At 38.1% G+C, this 17169-nt stretch overlaps 1 protein-coding gene across 2 annotated transcripts in view; it reads right to left on the bottom strand.

Annotated features, from left to right (window-relative positions):
* CHN1 (chimerin 1) overlaps positions 1–17169 on the bottom strand; it is a 92404-nt gene that overhangs the window by 58867 nt on the left and 16368 nt on the right. For both annotated transcript variants that reach the window (XM_058809144.1, XM_058809145.1), the window contains 4 exons: positions 11295–11333; positions 8012–8067; positions 2316–2347; positions 1339–1452 (listed from right to left, as the gene is read on the bottom strand). In XM_058809144.1, coding sequence (XP_058665127.1) covers positions 1339–1452; positions 2316–2347; positions 8012–8067; positions 11295–11333 — 241 coding nt within the window. The remainder of the gene's footprint in view (positions 1–1338; positions 1453–2315; positions 2348–8011; positions 8068–11294; positions 11334–17169) is intronic.

Here is a 17169-nt window from a genome sequence, read left to right as displayed (position 1 = left end):
CCACTGCCCATGATACACAAGTCATTTACCATTTAAACATAATGAAATGGCTGCAAGATGCTGCAGTTTCAGTTTCTGATGTGTTTTTCCAAACACTGAATTTCATCAAAATAAAACAATGATAACAACTTTGTTATCATTTGAAACTTTTCCCAAACCAATCACTAACAACTATCCATTCTTTTCTCTATTTGGTATAAAACTGATTTTATTGTTTTCAAAGGGGTTTTCCAGTGTGAGAGATACCATCAAACCTGGGGAAAAAAGCCATCTTTTGACTTGCTGGACTGAAGGTGCATTTGAAAAACAACCTGCAGTGATACATCCTACAAGATGCTCAACAGCTTTATCTGAGTCTACAGGCCCTGTGTGTTCTGCACCACTGGAAGCAGGCAGTGGAGCTCTGCCTTCAAGCCAGGTGTTACAAAAACTGATTTCTTTGTAGCTTTAAAAGAATATTGCAAGAGCAGAAGATGATGAAATTGAGTACTATTTTAATACAAAATACCAAATTTACACTGTTAATGAAAGCCAGTGTAAATGTCAATAATGTCTGTCGTTTATTACTACAGAAACAAATATACTATGAAAATATATTCTTTTTCCCCCTGAAAAACTAATTTATCACAACCTATTATTTCAAGACATTATTATTTTAATCATAATTTTATAAAACTTTCAGTAACTGCATCTTCTTCAATGTTTTTCTGTCCCACTTAGATTTACAACCTTGCTAATAATCACTATCTCCCATCTCAGGTGTACAGCACAGGCCAAAGTAACCTCCAATATTTAAAAGTAATTAAACTATTTAAACCTTACAACTACTTTTTGAGTTTTTTATTTATAGCTGACCCACTTGCCAGAGCTTTGCAGAATGAAGAAGCAGATCTGCAAGCACTGTGAGCTAACAGGTGTTCAGACAAAAAGGGCCTCCTGATGTGTTGCCATCCCAAGGAGAGACCAGGGGGGACAGAGTTTTCCAGCACATGGCAGGCTGCTCAGGGAACTCATAAGGTGCCTTTTGTTTCTTGACCACCTGCTCTCCCAACATCTGCATTGGGTCACATCTGTACCACAGTGGGAAAAGGGCAAAATGAAGCCCCACTAGCAAAACCACAATTGCTGTTATCCTGATGGTAAAAACAATAAGGAGTGTTAGCACTTCAAAAAAGGGCATGGAAGGTCAAAGATACCAAATCTATAACTAGGGTAAAAAAGTATAATGATGAAAAAGAAATTAAAACAACTACAAAGAATTTTTTGATCTGAGGTCAGCAATGAAGTAAAACCATTTGAATATTTTATAAATTTAAAAATGGAATATTAATTACTGACCTTAATGCCAAAGTGTAGGTTCCAGGTTGCCTTTGGCTTTCACGAATGAGATAGCTTCCCTCTGCAACACTCAATAATTGGTCAGCTTCCTCCCTTGAGATCATCCCATGGAATCTACGGAACAAAAACTTCTTTGAAACACACGCCTCTTCTCTTTTAAATCACCTTTTGGTCTTCATTTAGAAAGCACCAATGATAGTAATTTAAAAAGAAACAAACAAAAATTACTGACTTGGTGGAATCTACAATTTGAATTAATTTCCCTATGTGCCTGTATTTGAATTTACTTCAAATGGTTTAGAAAGGCTTCTAGGAAAGAACATCTATGAAACAAGTATATTGTTTTTAAATCTGCATCTATCAATGTAATATGTAGAAATAAATCTGTTTTCTCCTGCTGGTTTCACATCTTTTGTGCTAGTGGCATGCAATCAAACATTTTGAAGCATTCAAGGACATTTTATGTGATCCCTGAGATTTTAGCAAGTTGGTAAATTGCTGATGTAATAACCCAGCAACACTACACATCTTTTACCAAAATAAACATAAGTAAGATCTTTGTTTCTCCACACTAAATCTAACCATCTTTGCATTAGCAACCTGAAACAGAAGACACACAGAGACTGATTATATATTGCATTTGGGATCCAAATATCTTTTCTTCCTAAACAGAAACACATTTTGCAAAGCCAACAGGAGAGGGAGATAGAAAAAGACAATCCCTTGAAAGCACAGAAATGTATGTTTGTTTTTCTCACTTAAAGTAGCACTCAGTGATATCCATATCCATGAGAAATTGCAGCTGTAATTTTAGGCAGACAAAAGTAATAATGTAATAATGACCTGATGGTGAGACACACTGCTCTAAAACACACAGAAGAAAAAAAGAGCCCAGACTAAACATTTGACACCTTTCCTGTAACTATTATTAACCAATATGTCAGGATAAACCACTTCCAGAGGTGTTTGTTACTTACTCTCTTCCATAATACTTGGGTCTGTTCTCTACCTAGAAGAAATAACAGAAATTGTAATGTTTCATAACAAGAGAAGCTATACAGTAAAGTGGACTGTATACAATACAGGATTAAAACCAGAAAGGGATATAATGTGAAAGTGCACGCAAAAATAATCAAGAACAGAATTTCTCCTGTGATTAGCACATAGGGAAACCAAAGGGAGATATTCAGAAAACACTGCACTTGTGAATGGCTTAAAATGGAGCGAGAAAGGATGAGCCACTTGGACCATGTCATCCTCAGGACATACAAACTGATGGCATTAAATATTGCTTTTACAAAGTGCCAGATAGGGGAAATGAGTTAGCATGTAAGTGCACCATATTGTTGAGTGCACTAATACAGTGAAACATCTATAAAACTCTAAAATTTACAGGTTACCTTCCATCACAGAGCTGTTGGTGCCCCTGCTGAAATAAAGCCACTACTATGCAGCCCCTCAGAGTGAGGGCAAATGGGTGAGTAAATCATCAGGTGCCTAAGTCTTGTGCTTCTTGACTTCACTAAAAGAAGTAGTACCACCTAAAAGACTTCAAAAGCAGGTGTGCATGTGTTTTGTAGTGTAACTCCACCTTGGCTGTGCTCCAGAGACCTTATGGTGTAAATGCACACAATATGCAGGGGTGTCAGGGCACAAGTTGCCTGATAATTATTCTAGATAAAATAATGCACCTTCATTTGTCCAGGAAGTTTAGAGCCAAGTGAGGAATAGCATATTCCACAGAAATCAACTAATAATTTAAGCCACCATGTTATCCTTTCTTGCTAAATTTAAAGGGGGAAACTCTTTGGGGAATAAAAGTCAACAGTTATACAACTTGAACTACAGAAATATAAAACAATCCAGCTATGCTGCAACACAGAATGCCACATTGGGTTTTTTTAACATCTTTTCAACAAAAAGCCTATTAATATTAGTGCTTCTCTCCAGTGTTTTCAGTGGAATATAAAGATTTCAGATATTCAAAACAACAAAAAACAACATACATCCCGATGTACAGTCTAATAACAATTCTTCAACATTCCCAGGAAATAAAAAGCTATTGTCATGATCCATCACTTTGGAAAAAACATTCCATCACGGGTAAGATTTATCATGTCCTAAAATATTTCCTTTTCCTTTATAACAGCAAACAAGTTGCCTGGTGTGATAGCTGTTTTCAAAGGGCCTGAAGAGACTGGATTATTTCAAAAAAGAAGAAAGGTCTTCGATTTTTTTTGTTAAATGTACGCTATTTCTTCAATAAGAAGATAGCAACATAAACAGAGAAAAAATGAAAGCATTTTATTGTTGTTGTTATAGAAACTTGCAACAATTCTTAACTAAAACCCTTAAGCCAAGACACTAGTTTAGAGCAGTTGTTAAAAGAAGAATCCTGTCATGAGTAAGATTTTGTTGTCTGTCTAGTGAGATTTTATCTTTATCTCAGTGAATTTATAAGACAGAACTGGAAAATTTATATAAGCAAAAGCATTCCTTTTCAGAAATGGATTAGTAACTTGACAGGGCATCTTCAGAGTACTTGCAAGTCCTAAGAAAATTTATAATATACTCTGTGCAAACATTTGAAAATGCGAACAGGCAGATGACTGGAGCAAAGCTTCTGAAAAAAACCCCACAGGACTTCCAGGCATTTGCAGTAGGCTTGCAGGTCATTTTAGTGGATGATGAGTTGAAAAGGAAAATAACCACTTCTGTTAACACTGCCTCTACTGATCAGTTTTACCAACTTGCAATAACTTCAGTATCAATGTTGATGTGCAACACTTTTTGCCTGCATACGACTCAGCGCAGCTGGAACCTCAATTCACAGAGTTTTATTGCCTGTTTATTTGTGTTTTGGGGCTTTTTAATCACTTTTTAAATTTATGATAATATTAGGGGGTTTTGACATCTATACTGACATACATTAAGACTTGAAGAAAATTCCATCAGAACTCAACAGGGGCCTTCTAATTCACTCAGAATGACTGGGCTACACACACAGTGCAGCTTGTGTGCACTGAGAAAACCACACAGACTCTCTGTAAGCCAAATTTACCATGTAAGACAGTAAACACTGTTCTCAGGCTTTCTGTAAAGCTTCTGACAGGTGTTACACCAACTGCACCCTTTGCAACTTAGACACAGTGCTCTTATCCTCAACTGCGCTGGAACCAGAAGCAATGTGCAGCTCTCTTGGTCTTTTGTGTTTCCTTGGACTTCAAAGGGCTCCTGGCAGACTGTATTCTACAAATTTAATTCTACAAATGACAATGCAGGCACCCATGTATCCTCCCTTTGCACCTGAGCACTGAAGGCCAAAACAGTTTAGTTCAGAAGCTTCAATACTCTAACTTTCACAGTTTGTCATCCATAAGTTAATGAGACAAAACCAAAACATCTGGACTGGAACTCAACCCATCCAAGAAAGGAAATACATTTTAAAATAAGATGATAGCAAGAAATTGGTCCTATTAGCTCATGTAATTATCCACTGCAGAATTCTTTTCTGATTTGGCAATGTCTTGGGACCAAAGCATTGCTGAGGTTGAGTAAGAGCAGACATAGCTGCTTCTTTTTCTTTGTATCCAGCAAAGATCAGCCAAACACTGCCTTTTGACTTCTCAGGATTTTTACTAATGGGAAAAATTTCCTGTTGTTGTTAGCTTAGCAAGGTTTTAAAAATTGCTTCTAACTTGGAAAAAAATGAGGGGGAAAAGCATGAGATATTTCTTTCCAATGTGTTTATTTGTATATCACTAATGCAGAGGCCACAGGAAAAAATTAAATTCTTATGATACCTTCAAGAAACACAAATATCAGCAAGATATCCACCATTACTTCATTTGTCTTTTTTTCAAACTGAGGGGTGAAGGCAATGAAACCAAATTTACGAACAGACAAATCAAGCAGACGTGGCAAGCACCCTACAGCAGACATTCCTTTGGAAAAGGGCTTAGCTATAATGAAATTTGGAAAGTCATTCTGGTCAAATATCATGCAGATAAAGCCACCTTTACAAACAGCTCTAATAAGGATGTGCATTATATATGCTCATATTCTGTGTTTCTTGACAATTTTCACAATACTAAACAGAGATGCTGTTTAACAGGTTAATTAACTATTAGCACTGAATTAGGATGAAGCCTCCTAAAAGGACAGAAAAAGCCACTGATTTCAATTTCTCCATACTATGTATTTTTTCATATAGTTATTTTAAATTGTTCATTGAATGCTTTTATATGTCAGTCAAGGCTGCCCTAAATATGCCTATGCATGCACACATGTATACAAGCCTATAAGCAAAAAAAATAGTAATTTCATGGAGGAAATACAGTATTAATTGGACAAACAACATTATAATTTGCATGCAAGCCTCATGCAGAAGTCAAATAACCTTAGAACATTATGGAATTATCAAATTTAACCTCATGGACTATTAAAAGGCTCAGCTCTGCTGCACCTTTACAATAAAAAAATCACAAATGAATGCAATCTCCTTTTACTTCAGTGTCTCTCCACTGATCTGTGTGTTGTCTGATATGAAACTGGTGTAGCAGAGCAGAAACTTGAATTCTTTGTATTTGAGAAGCATTTCAAGTTAAGTAGGTCATTCTGTTGAATACACCTCTCAGTATCAGCACTCGTACAGTGTGTGTCTTTGCACATGTAATAAAGGGTTGGGGTTTTTTTACGGTGTGATTTCCAATTATTCTTTAACAAGTGCTTTTTGCCCTTAATCATCACTCCTGCTTTTGTCAACAAGTGGATTACAACAAGGCAAGAAGAGCAATTTATGTGTTAATATCTCACCAAATTACATATCATTCCTTCCCACTGACCTCTTTGATGTTCTCAGGACCAAAATTCTCTTCCTAATGTTTATGAATTTGTTTATACAGCTGAATAATTCAACCACTTAGGAAAAGATTCTGTTCCCCACTGACTCATGTGTGGCTGCTAATAGAAACCCAGCTGAGAAAGAACAGATCACAAAGCTCAACACAAGCAGGAGAGGCTGAGACCAGAGAGAAAGGTTAACAAGTTACTGCTTGCTGAATATATTTTCACTTCAAATCAGCTCAGCTGCATAAATTGTTCAACACTTATAATGAAAAACTCTTATCTGCGTTATAAGGAACTAATGATGAAGTAGGAAAATGCACACTGATCATGTACTTCTTCAATTTTACCTTTATTAGTTAAAAATAAGCTTCCAATTTTTTAAATAAAGTAATTCTTCAATGATAAAATGCATATTTAATATGCTCTGTTCTGCAGCTAAATACCTGACTGATTCTTTCATAGTTTTCTGTTATTTACTTCTATTCACACTAGTTTCTCAATCTACAGCCTTTATTTCTCAGTTTCTACAATGTTCATGGTGCAAACACAGGTTTACTCTGCAGAGTTCAAGAAGCTATTTTAAAATACACAATGTCAGTTTTTTTGTTCACTCTGACACGGGGATAGATTTACACTTAAGTTTGTAATATGTCAATCTTGTTTTGGAATAAATTCATAGAAATATATAATTACAGACACTAATCTGTTGCATTGCATTCTCCATTGATGACAGGACTTAGCAGTGTTTTGATTGTACATGATACTTTTGCAATCCCCCATTGACCATAGCAAATGGCCACCACTCACCCATAGCAAATTTTCCTTTGTAAACCAGTCCAGCTTTTTAATTAACTATCTCTATTAGAGCTAGTAACACTTTCCAATTAATAGAATTTAAATTCAGTGAAAATGAGGATGAGAAAGTTGTAGTAGTCAGTGTGATTCATATTTGAAGATTTACACAGGTGCTTTTATATTCGGCCAGCAAGTTTCTTGTTCTACTCTAAAAAGAGGACAATCAGTATCTGATCAATAGCTGAACAATTTCCATCACACCAGAGGCAGTAAAAATTTTTTATTTTCAGATACTGAATTATACACATTTATGTCTCTGCTTATTTGACTGGATTAGCTAATAGTATTCTAAGAAACACTATGAAAAAGAACTTAATATGAAATTTGCTTGTGAGTTCTTACGACCTAGGACAGAAGACCTCCAAGCCCTTCTCTGCAGCCAAACTGGCCTGGGATATTATGCTATCATATTTTACTAAATATCCCAGACTCCTTCAGCAATTTACAATTTCTCCCTGACTACAAAGTATATATAGTATATAGAGTATACTACATATACTTGGTGCAGTCAACTAATTACAAAATAATTATCATGTTAAGCATTGTATGACTTGCTTAACCATGCTGGTACTTTCAATTATGGATTGGTTTGAGTTTTTAATTTCTTTGTTGTTTTTATTTTGGTTTATTATTTCAAAGAAATCAATATATATACAGAAAAAATAAGGTTCTAATTCTGTGGGAATTAAAACATTCACAAATGAGATCCTCATGAGCAAATCAGGAGAAAACATGTTTCCATGTGTCTAAGCATCAAAAAGTAGTCAATGAGTCTCAGTAAATGATGATACACATCAAAATGCTTTAAATTCCACTTTTAGAACAAATGGATTTCTGAGTACCCGTGCCCCAAGGCTACCCACTCTAATCACAGCACAAAGTGTCCCAAGGAGCCACTCCTTGGGCTGGACACAATAAGTTCAGGCATGGAATTACTGGACTGTACAGAACTGAACACTGTGATACCTACCTCACGAGTGCAGGTTATTCTTCTAGGATGGGGAGCTTCCTGTTGCAACTGATACACTGGGAGAAGGCAGAAGTTAAATTCTAATTAATAGAGCATCATTGTGTAAGTTACACATTTTAACATTAAACATTGCTGTTTAAATAAAGGAGACTTTTTGCAAAATTTAACACAAGGATATGAAAGATATAAAAATTTACTAACAAAGGGTCAGAAAAAAAGAATGTTGCAAGCCAAAATGGGATATTGATTTTCTTTATAACGAATTCATCAAGTAATATGGAATAACTAGGTGAGATCAGACAAGTTCCAACAAACAGATCAGAAAAAGAATCATAGTAAACACAAACTAAAGTTCACTATTTGTCAGATCAGGCTGCTGTCAGACTTTCTTTGGCAAGCAGATGGAGCCCAATCCTACAGTGCTGGGCACACACCCAGTCACCTGCAACACATCAAGGCTTTACAAGAACCACTCAGAACTGTGCACTGTCAAACCCTCTGCCTTTGCCACTGCTCAGTGAGGACCTTTCTGAAGAAAGAGAAAGATGAAGACACTAAAGCCTTTGCAGATCTAAAGACAAAATGAGTTGAGTAGCAGAGTAAAACAGCTAAGGCTCAAATTATGACATACACTTACTTACATTTATATCTTCCTTCCTACTTTTTCTCTGTTTTTAAAATAAGTTTCATCAAGCCAGAACAGATCTTTACAACCAGATGTAAATTTACTGCTACTAGTATGTGCAGACTTTATGGAATAATACCAAAGGAATGACTTTCAACTTTAATGCCAACTGAATCTGGTTTGGCAACTCACCTTCAAAATGAGGCTGTCAACCCTAAGTTAGTATTGCAATAGTACACTAGAAATGGCAAAATGGACATTTGGAATTGTAATATTCTAAAATTAAATAATGTTGCAATCATTAGCATGAATACCAAGGTCTACATTGTGCCATCACCTTCTTCAGGTAATAAGACCATACATTAATTTAAGCAATAAAATTTGACTTAATTACAATTCTCATTTGATCCCAAATCTTTTCCACTGGCAAATGCTGTATTTATGTGTCAAGCTACATGGGAATGGAGAAAATGGCAAGATGCCCAATGACCATTGAATCGTAAGATAAACTGGAAAAAAACATTCCCTTTTTTCCAAATAAAAAAACCTAATGGTTTTTCCTGTTGCTGCTAAAATCAGTCATTTCCATGCTGGGTAATACACAAATGATTTCTGCAAGTGATGAAGAACAGCACACTGGTATATAAAAGTGCAATTATCATTTTAGGCATAGCATGACCATTTATTTTGCCAGCACATAGATTCCCTAGCTTCTATTGTAAAAGCTGTATTTGACCACACTGGATCCTGTCCATATCTAATTCTGAGAACTGTAGAGTCAATTTCAAAGGAAAAAAAAAAAAAAAGGAAGGAGCAAGTTAAGATTTTTCTGAATTTCACAAAAGAGGAGACCCACAACCATCATGCCCCACAGAAACTGGGTGAAAACTCAGAACTATTTCCCACCTTACTTCAAGCCAGGCTGAAAAGATCTTCCAGTAACCTAGCACAGCAGGGTGACTAGCTAAGTTACAAAACAGGATTCCTATCCCTCCTCCTCTAACCGATGGATGCAATTCGAATTGTTCAACAGCAGCTTTTCCTTGCTGTAATTATTGCCAGGGAAGTCAAACAAGACATTCCTCTTTGTCATGAGGCAGAAATCTGACCAAACCTCAGGATCCAGAGCTTCACCCTGAGCCCCACAGGCAGGTTCACCACGGCAGGCAAGCCCCAGTGTGGTAGGAGAGGGGGTGCACACAAACCATTCATACAAACCACATTGGAGATTGCTGCAAACACATCTGCACATGCCCAGGCCTTCAGCTTCTGTCAAGCTGGCAACAAAGATTTGGTATTAGAGAGGTTCAAGCTCCTTCTTCTAGATCATGGTGTGGAATAAACTTGAGCAGTGTTCCCTGAGTTCACAGAAGGTATAGAGCTGGGGAAAAATAATCAAATCTGCCCTCTTACACTTGCTCTCCTTCTAACCATGATTCTCACCTAGTCTTTAATTCTACATCTCTGATTAAAAAGTTTCCCACAGCAGGATGGAAACCTTTAAAGTAACTACATTTTCTCAAGTGCTAAATCTCCTCAACCTTTAGAGAGCAAACATTTTCTCAATGTGAAACGTTGCTTGAGCAAACCCCTTTAACCAAGATGAACATATACAAAGTAATGCAAATGTAAGTCTGACAACCCTAAACTGTTAAGTGAGTTATACACACGAACATTCTGTTTTCAAAATCTGCTTTTTGAAGATTTTCAGAAGAGTCTGAGCAGCAGACTCCTCTTTCTTGCTTCCTCAAGTGTCAAAATGTCTCACATCTTGGCTTTTGTATCCTACAGATAACTAGAATTCATAGGTGAGCCACTGTGGGGAAGCTATGACGGTCTTCTACAGTTTTCTCATATTCTCTTCCATGTCCCTAAACCTCCATTTGCACAGACAAATAAGAGGTCATTTTACATGAAATTCTTTTGATTTAAAAATGGCTGTTTGCTTTTTTGTGGGTTTGGTTTGGTTTTTTTTGAAAAAAACCCCATCAGGTTGTGAAGTTCCCAAGAGGGTGGCACTCTGATGTCAGGGCAAGGCACCTGGCCTGCTGCCCTGCACACCTGACCAAGGCAGCCTGCAAGACCAGCTGCCCCTGGGCACGGGCACAAGCACACCAAGAACTGCAGAGCACGGGCAGGCTGGTAGCAAACACGCCCTTCTAGCCAGGGCTTCCAAAAACCTGCTTGTGATTTGTCACACCAGGTCAAACAAATGCTCTTGTTTCACTACATCAGCAAATTCCTGAAAAAAAACAATTTACTTTGAGTTTTCTTAACCAGCTCAAGCTCAGCTCTAGTGATGCAAGGCACTAGATCACAGGAGCCCTAGAAGTTTGCAAGGATACCAACTTTAAGGCATGAATGGAGCTTATGTAAGCCCTGATCTAGGCAGACAAACCACTATAAGCAAGACCAAGCAGGAGTGGGACAATGCACATTAATAAGGGGCAGAGAATCTACTCCTCTAAATAATCTATGTTCACTTGTCCTTGGGGTAGTGAAACTACCTCCTTGTACCTGTCTCTAAAAGAAGTGAACCCCTTTGATACTTCTTAAACTCACATTCTGATGAAAAGAGAAATTAGTCTTTTAAAACATCCAACTGAAACTTTTTCAGCTTTAACTTGGGAAAAAGCCCCAAAATGCTGAGATACTTACAGTAAGATTTCCAAACAGGTGGTCTGTATTCATCAGTATCTGAAAAGAAACAAAGAAATCTTAATGTTGCATAGGAAACATTTTAACACAGAAAAAAACTGCAGAAGCACTTGCAGAATTATTAAGATAATATTGCACCTAGGTTCTAAACCTACTTTTTACTATTATAGAACAAGCTGTTTTTACTTAAACTAAAAATGTGAAAAGGTATTTCCTTAATCCAGCTGGGGGAAAAACTATAGAAACAAATCTGAAAAATGTCAAACATGCAGATCAGAAGCCAGCATACTGTGAGGAGGAAGAATGTATATTATTTTACTATGTATATAAGTTCTATTTTCAACTGTACCAGAAAGATTTTTTAAATCTCAATTTATATTCCAATAAATGAGTTTCCATGCAACTTATTCCTGCCATTAGCTTTTTCCTCTTCTGGATGGCAATTAACAACTCTTAAAATAAAATCAGAGTATGCGAGGACAGCGAAATACTTTGGAGCAATGAAGGGAAGTTTTTTCATACTGAGTACAAGCTCTTTTTGGAAGTAGTGACTAGATATTAAAAGTAACAAATTTCTACTCCTAGATTTTAATTCTCAAATAAAATTTTAAAAAAATAAGATTCCAATGTCTTCTATCACCCTTATGGCTTGTGTTACAACTGATCCAACATTTTGAGCTCCGGGCTATGCTGCAAACTGTGACTCTGACCCACTATTCCACTGCTCTGACCAGCTTCAGTTCTGATGGCACAAGTCACCAAGGCTTTCAGCACGATGCTGTGCTTACCTGCCTGGAGCTGGTGAGAATTATTCCATCCTCCCCACACAGGGTCCCAAGCTGAGCCACCCCCACAGCCAGCCTTGCTGGCTGCAGCCTTTGTGCCTGAGCTCTCTTGGCAATCGTCTGCCCACTGGAACTGCCTGCTGCACCCAACACAACGGGAACTTCTTGTTTTTATTCTAAGGTTACATAAAGATCAAGCAATCTGGGAACCTGTTCCTTGAATTTTAGCCTGAATGGCATCTCCACTTCAGAGTCCTTAAGGCCTGAGCCTGAAGCTGAAATTTTGCTTTGCCTCCCCTTTGAGCAAGCAATCTGTCTTCTTCAGGTCCTTGCTGTAGTCCATCTCTCACACATATTTATGCCAAATATCTCTAAACTAGAGCTTAGTGGAAGGAGATATTTTCCAGTTTAACTGGCACAGGCTTTGCCAGACCCTCCCAGAACACTCCCTGCCCTGACTGCACTGTAATTTTGTTCCATTTTTTACCCCATATTTTAGCTCTGTGCATGAAGAGGGGGCAGATCTTGCAGACCACCTTGTGGCAGTGGGTTTTACAAATACAATTCATTATGACTTTATTATTAAGGCAGTGCTCAGTTAAACTGCCATCCCCCTGATTATGATGGGGTTTGATCTTTGGAAGGTCCTGCAGATGCTCTACCACATCCTGCAGAGCAGCAAGAACACCTTGAATCTGCAGAGAGACCTTAAGCAGCTCGTGCTTCACTGAGGCAGTAAAAGCAAATCAGCAGCAACAGATGCAGCCAGGGTTATTCATTCCTGCTTTGATACCTTTAATTAAGGCAGTGCAAGTCGATTCATTCCAGAAGCATTGTAACATGATCCCTTAGCAATGCAATGTCATGTGGAAAAGGAGCAAAATTTTAAAGTAAAAATAATGGCTTTAGTCCCAGAAGACAACTCTTATTCCACCACCTGAATTTACTTTTGATATACTCTGGGTTTTGGCAATATATGCACTAGTTGAATTCACAAATAAATAATTTTAGTAAAGGACAACACACACTGTATTTTTAAAATATGAGCTGACTGTTATGAAAGTAAAAACATCTTGGCAGTCTAACCTGTACTTGCTCACACTCAAGCCCTGCAATTGCTACAGCTAAGGGCACCGTGGTTATAAAACTAAAAAAAGTGACAATATTTGTGCCAAACAAAAAACCTCAAACCTTGTTAAAGTCAGACAAGAACAGCAGTTACTTTCATACAAGAAATAGCTAACATTCAGAAATGGGAAGGAATGATTTATGTTATGCAGCTGTGCAGAAGGATTTTGTTAGAAAAAAAATCTGTCAGTGAGCTTTATTGCCTTTACAGTGTGAGAATACCCTCCAGCCATCCCACACAAAGCAATGAAAAAACAAAAGGTGATTTTTATTGTGATTTTTTTTAAAGTGTAGTAGCAAACACAAGCACAGTGAAAGAGTGAAGCAGAGGGTTTGTAGTGTTTGCTTCCGAGCAAGAATGTTTCTATGACTAAAACTATCCTACTACACAAAGATGAGATAGAATAAGCATGAACACCAGCCCTGTCTATTAGTTAGTTATCTGTTTTTAAAGGTTAACTGATGTGGTCCCATTTAATACATCAAAAATATTTAGAAATTCATTATAAGGAAAAGGGTTTGATTTTCAGATAGTACAGGCTTCTACATACAGCATCTCCAATTAGGCATCTGAAAAGCACTTACAGGCATGATAAAAAACCCACAGAAAATGTGGAACCCAAAATACATTTTCTCACTAATGCTGCAGCATGTTATAATTAATGCAATAAAGTACACTGTCAGTTCTCAGATTTTTTCACAGTAACTCAGCTCTGCTAAATGTTTCCAGGATAAAATAATTTTCTACAAGCTGTGCATCAGGATCTATCTTAACTGTATTTCCTGCCCTAAGTGAGATGCAATTCAACTTAAAGCTACTCTTCTCCAAAGGCCTAGAGCATCAGGGAAAACATAAATAGATAAGCTGATGCCATCAGCTCTGTCCAGATGCGATCCTACCAGCACTGGTCAGATTTTCACCAGTATGAAGGCACTCTCATCAGCAAGGACATTTTAGATCAAGGACATGTCCATGTACATAAATTGCAATTTCAAACTGATACCAGTTTCAAGCTGACAGATACTTTCCCTTAGAATTAACTGGGCTACAAACACAGTGCAGATGATATGTACTTAAAAACCACACAGATTTCCCATAAGCCAAATTTACCATGTAACACAGTAAACACTTTTCTTCAGCTTCCTATAGAGCTTCTGACAAGTGGTGTTACACCACCTTTACTCCGAGCAACTCAGACATAGTGTTTGTTCTTACTCCAGCAGTTTGTACAAGCATTATTTAATGCCATCAGTCAATATAGGTAGAATCCTGAGGATGATCCAAGTGGCTCATCTTTTCTCACTTTGTTTCATTCAGAAGTGCAAAGTTTCCTGAAGATCTACCTCTAGTTTCCTTATATACTAATCACAAGAGAAATTCTGGATACCCAGCTCTTGCTTGCCATCATCCTCTTGACTCACAACACACTCCTCTCTTTTCCAGGACTTTGCTGTCCCCCAGTGGGAGGGAAATCTCCACCTCCATGCAAGACCTCTCCCCTCATCCTTGAGCAGCGCTTTGGTTTGCTCCCCAGTGTTGTCCTGTTAGGACTCCCCTGTCTATCCCACTCTACCTGCTCAGCATCTCATTCTGAAGCCACTTTGTCTCATCTCTACCCCAAGGTTCCTTGCTATTTGCTTAAATGCAGAGAAAACAGAGACAAAAAGCTCAGAACAGCACAACAGGCAGCTTCTGGCAACAGTCAGAAATGTCACAGTGGGCAGGAGCATTGCTCTTTGAGTACAGAATGCCCTCCTTTGAGCACACCAATTCACACAAAAAAATAGTTAACTATATGTCTCGAGCATGAGCCAAATTGACAAACACAGACTGACCATCAGAAATACTCACTTCCACAGAAATGGTTGCCAACAAACAACCATACAGCCATTTAGAAGTTCATATACACAGACACAAACACTAGGAGAACATCTCAGATTTTCCATAAACACAAATGTGACTAATTGTGACATTACAATGTAGCATTTCCCTACGTTTTTTTGCTTCTTTCTTACCCACTCCTATTTTATCCACTATATAAATTTGGACAACTGCAGCACTTTCAGAGTGTACATTTTAACTGCAGATATGAAAACTGTTACTGTTGCCTCAAACTGTTTAGAGTGCTTGCCTTTGTGTATTCCTTTTAAAGAAAGAATAAAAATGTTTACCTCTGCTTGAAATGGCTGTTTCTCAGCCAGTTCAAGGGTAGAGGAGCAGCAGCATCTTAACTCATCAGGATAACCCCATAAAGCAATGTAGACTTCAAGATTTACTGTAGAGAATTTAGTTTTAGTTTTCTTTTGCTGGATATCAGTACCTGCACCTTGGTCATCTCTAACAGCCGAGATTAATGTTGTCTGGGAGCAAACAATCATCCATCTGCTGAGACAGCAGCTTTTACCCCAACCTTTGGTTTTATGTGATGATATCTCTATTGAATACAGGTGAGGCCTCAGGCGGGGATCTTTGTGGAAGAGGCCAGTTCTCAGCCATGTGGACCAAATACCAACATGATCAGGAGAAAAAAAAGTCTGATTTCATGTTCTGAACTGGCCTGGGACCCAAGAATGGTGTAAGTCACAAACATGAAAAGATGCAAGAAAGTATAAACATTCTTCTGTAAGCTCCAGCTAGGCACTAACCAGAAGGCATGTCTTGTAAGAGGCCATTCTTGCTTTGTTTGGCAGCAGCATGTATCAAAAATTAACTCCTGGAGAGATTCATGACCGGCCCAGTGGATGTGGCCATTTGCTGACCCATACAACAGACTCCTTTTTGTGCCTGAAAAGCAACTTCTAGAAAATTTGTCTCCAGCCCCCAGATCTTCCTTATTAGCACCTTCTCTATGCCCAATGGATGCACATAAAAAAAAAAAAAAAAATCACTTGGCTTAGAGAAACAAAGCCATCATTTATTTGCTGGTGAGATTGTCAAGCCACAAAAACCAGCACAATTTAACAGAAAATGTCATTTCATCTCTGTTTTTCAAAGTACAAGTGCCAAGAGCATTTCAGAAACTAAGCTCAAGCCATCACAAAATGTTTTCAGCAGTAGCCAAGCAAGCCCTAGCAGTGAGGCCTTTTACACACTCCAACCAAAATAAAACTCAAACAGCACTGAGTTAATTGAAGGCTGAATACAGCCACTGCCCTAGGCAGCAGCACTAAAACAGATGGGCTACAGCTCCATGGTTTCAGGGTAAATATGAGAAGCTGATCCTTGGCTGCAGCAGCACTGAAGTGTTTTGCAGAAGTCCCTGTGCAGCTGGCAGCAGGAGGGGAAGATAATTCCAGGCAGCTTCTGGAGAGGGACAGCAAGGTAGATGATGCAGAAAACACCAAGCCATCCCTGTCCATAGCATGTGTAAGGAAGAAGTAAGGGACACACACACCAAACATCTTTCATTGCTCCTAGACCAGACCTTGGGATGCTCTTCTCTTTGCACAAAGGCCCTCTGCACCCCTCTGCTACCAGGAGCAGTAAGTTGGATGACAATCTGCCATGGATGGTGGGCAGGAGCAGGACCTTGATGCAAAGAGCAAGTGTCACATGTGTGGCTGCTGCCCATTGCAGCAGAGGGTCCTGTGGAAACAACCCTGGATTAGGGTGCCACACACAGCTGCCAAAGGCTGTAGAGAACTGCACTTCAGTCAGTGTCCATAAACAAAACAGAAAGCTGTGGTCAAGCTTTCTTACCTGGCAAGAAATGTTTTCTTAGAAACAAATACTTCTTTAGCATTTAAGTCCTTCACATGAATAGAAAAAGGGAAATGATCCTATGGCTCAATCTTGTCCTGCCTTCATCTTTCCAAAGCAAAGGGGCAACAAACTATTTCTGACCAAAATATCTCGCACAGACTTATAACACATTTTAAAGGATATGACTTGCAACTTTTTGGAATATTTCTTTTCTCTTAAACAAAACCTCTTATACTGTTATTTTACAAAAAGAATTGGG

This window comes from Ammospiza caudacuta, chromosome 8 (assembly GCF_027887145.1).
Source record: "Ammospiza caudacuta isolate bAmmCau1 chromosome 8, bAmmCau1.pri, whole genome shotgun sequence".
Classification (NCBI taxonomy): Eukaryota; Metazoa; Chordata; class Aves; order Passeriformes; family Passerellidae; genus Ammospiza; species Ammospiza caudacuta.
The sequence above is the reverse complement of the archived record's forward strand: the minus strand, read 5'-3'. Positions and strand labels throughout refer to the sequence as shown.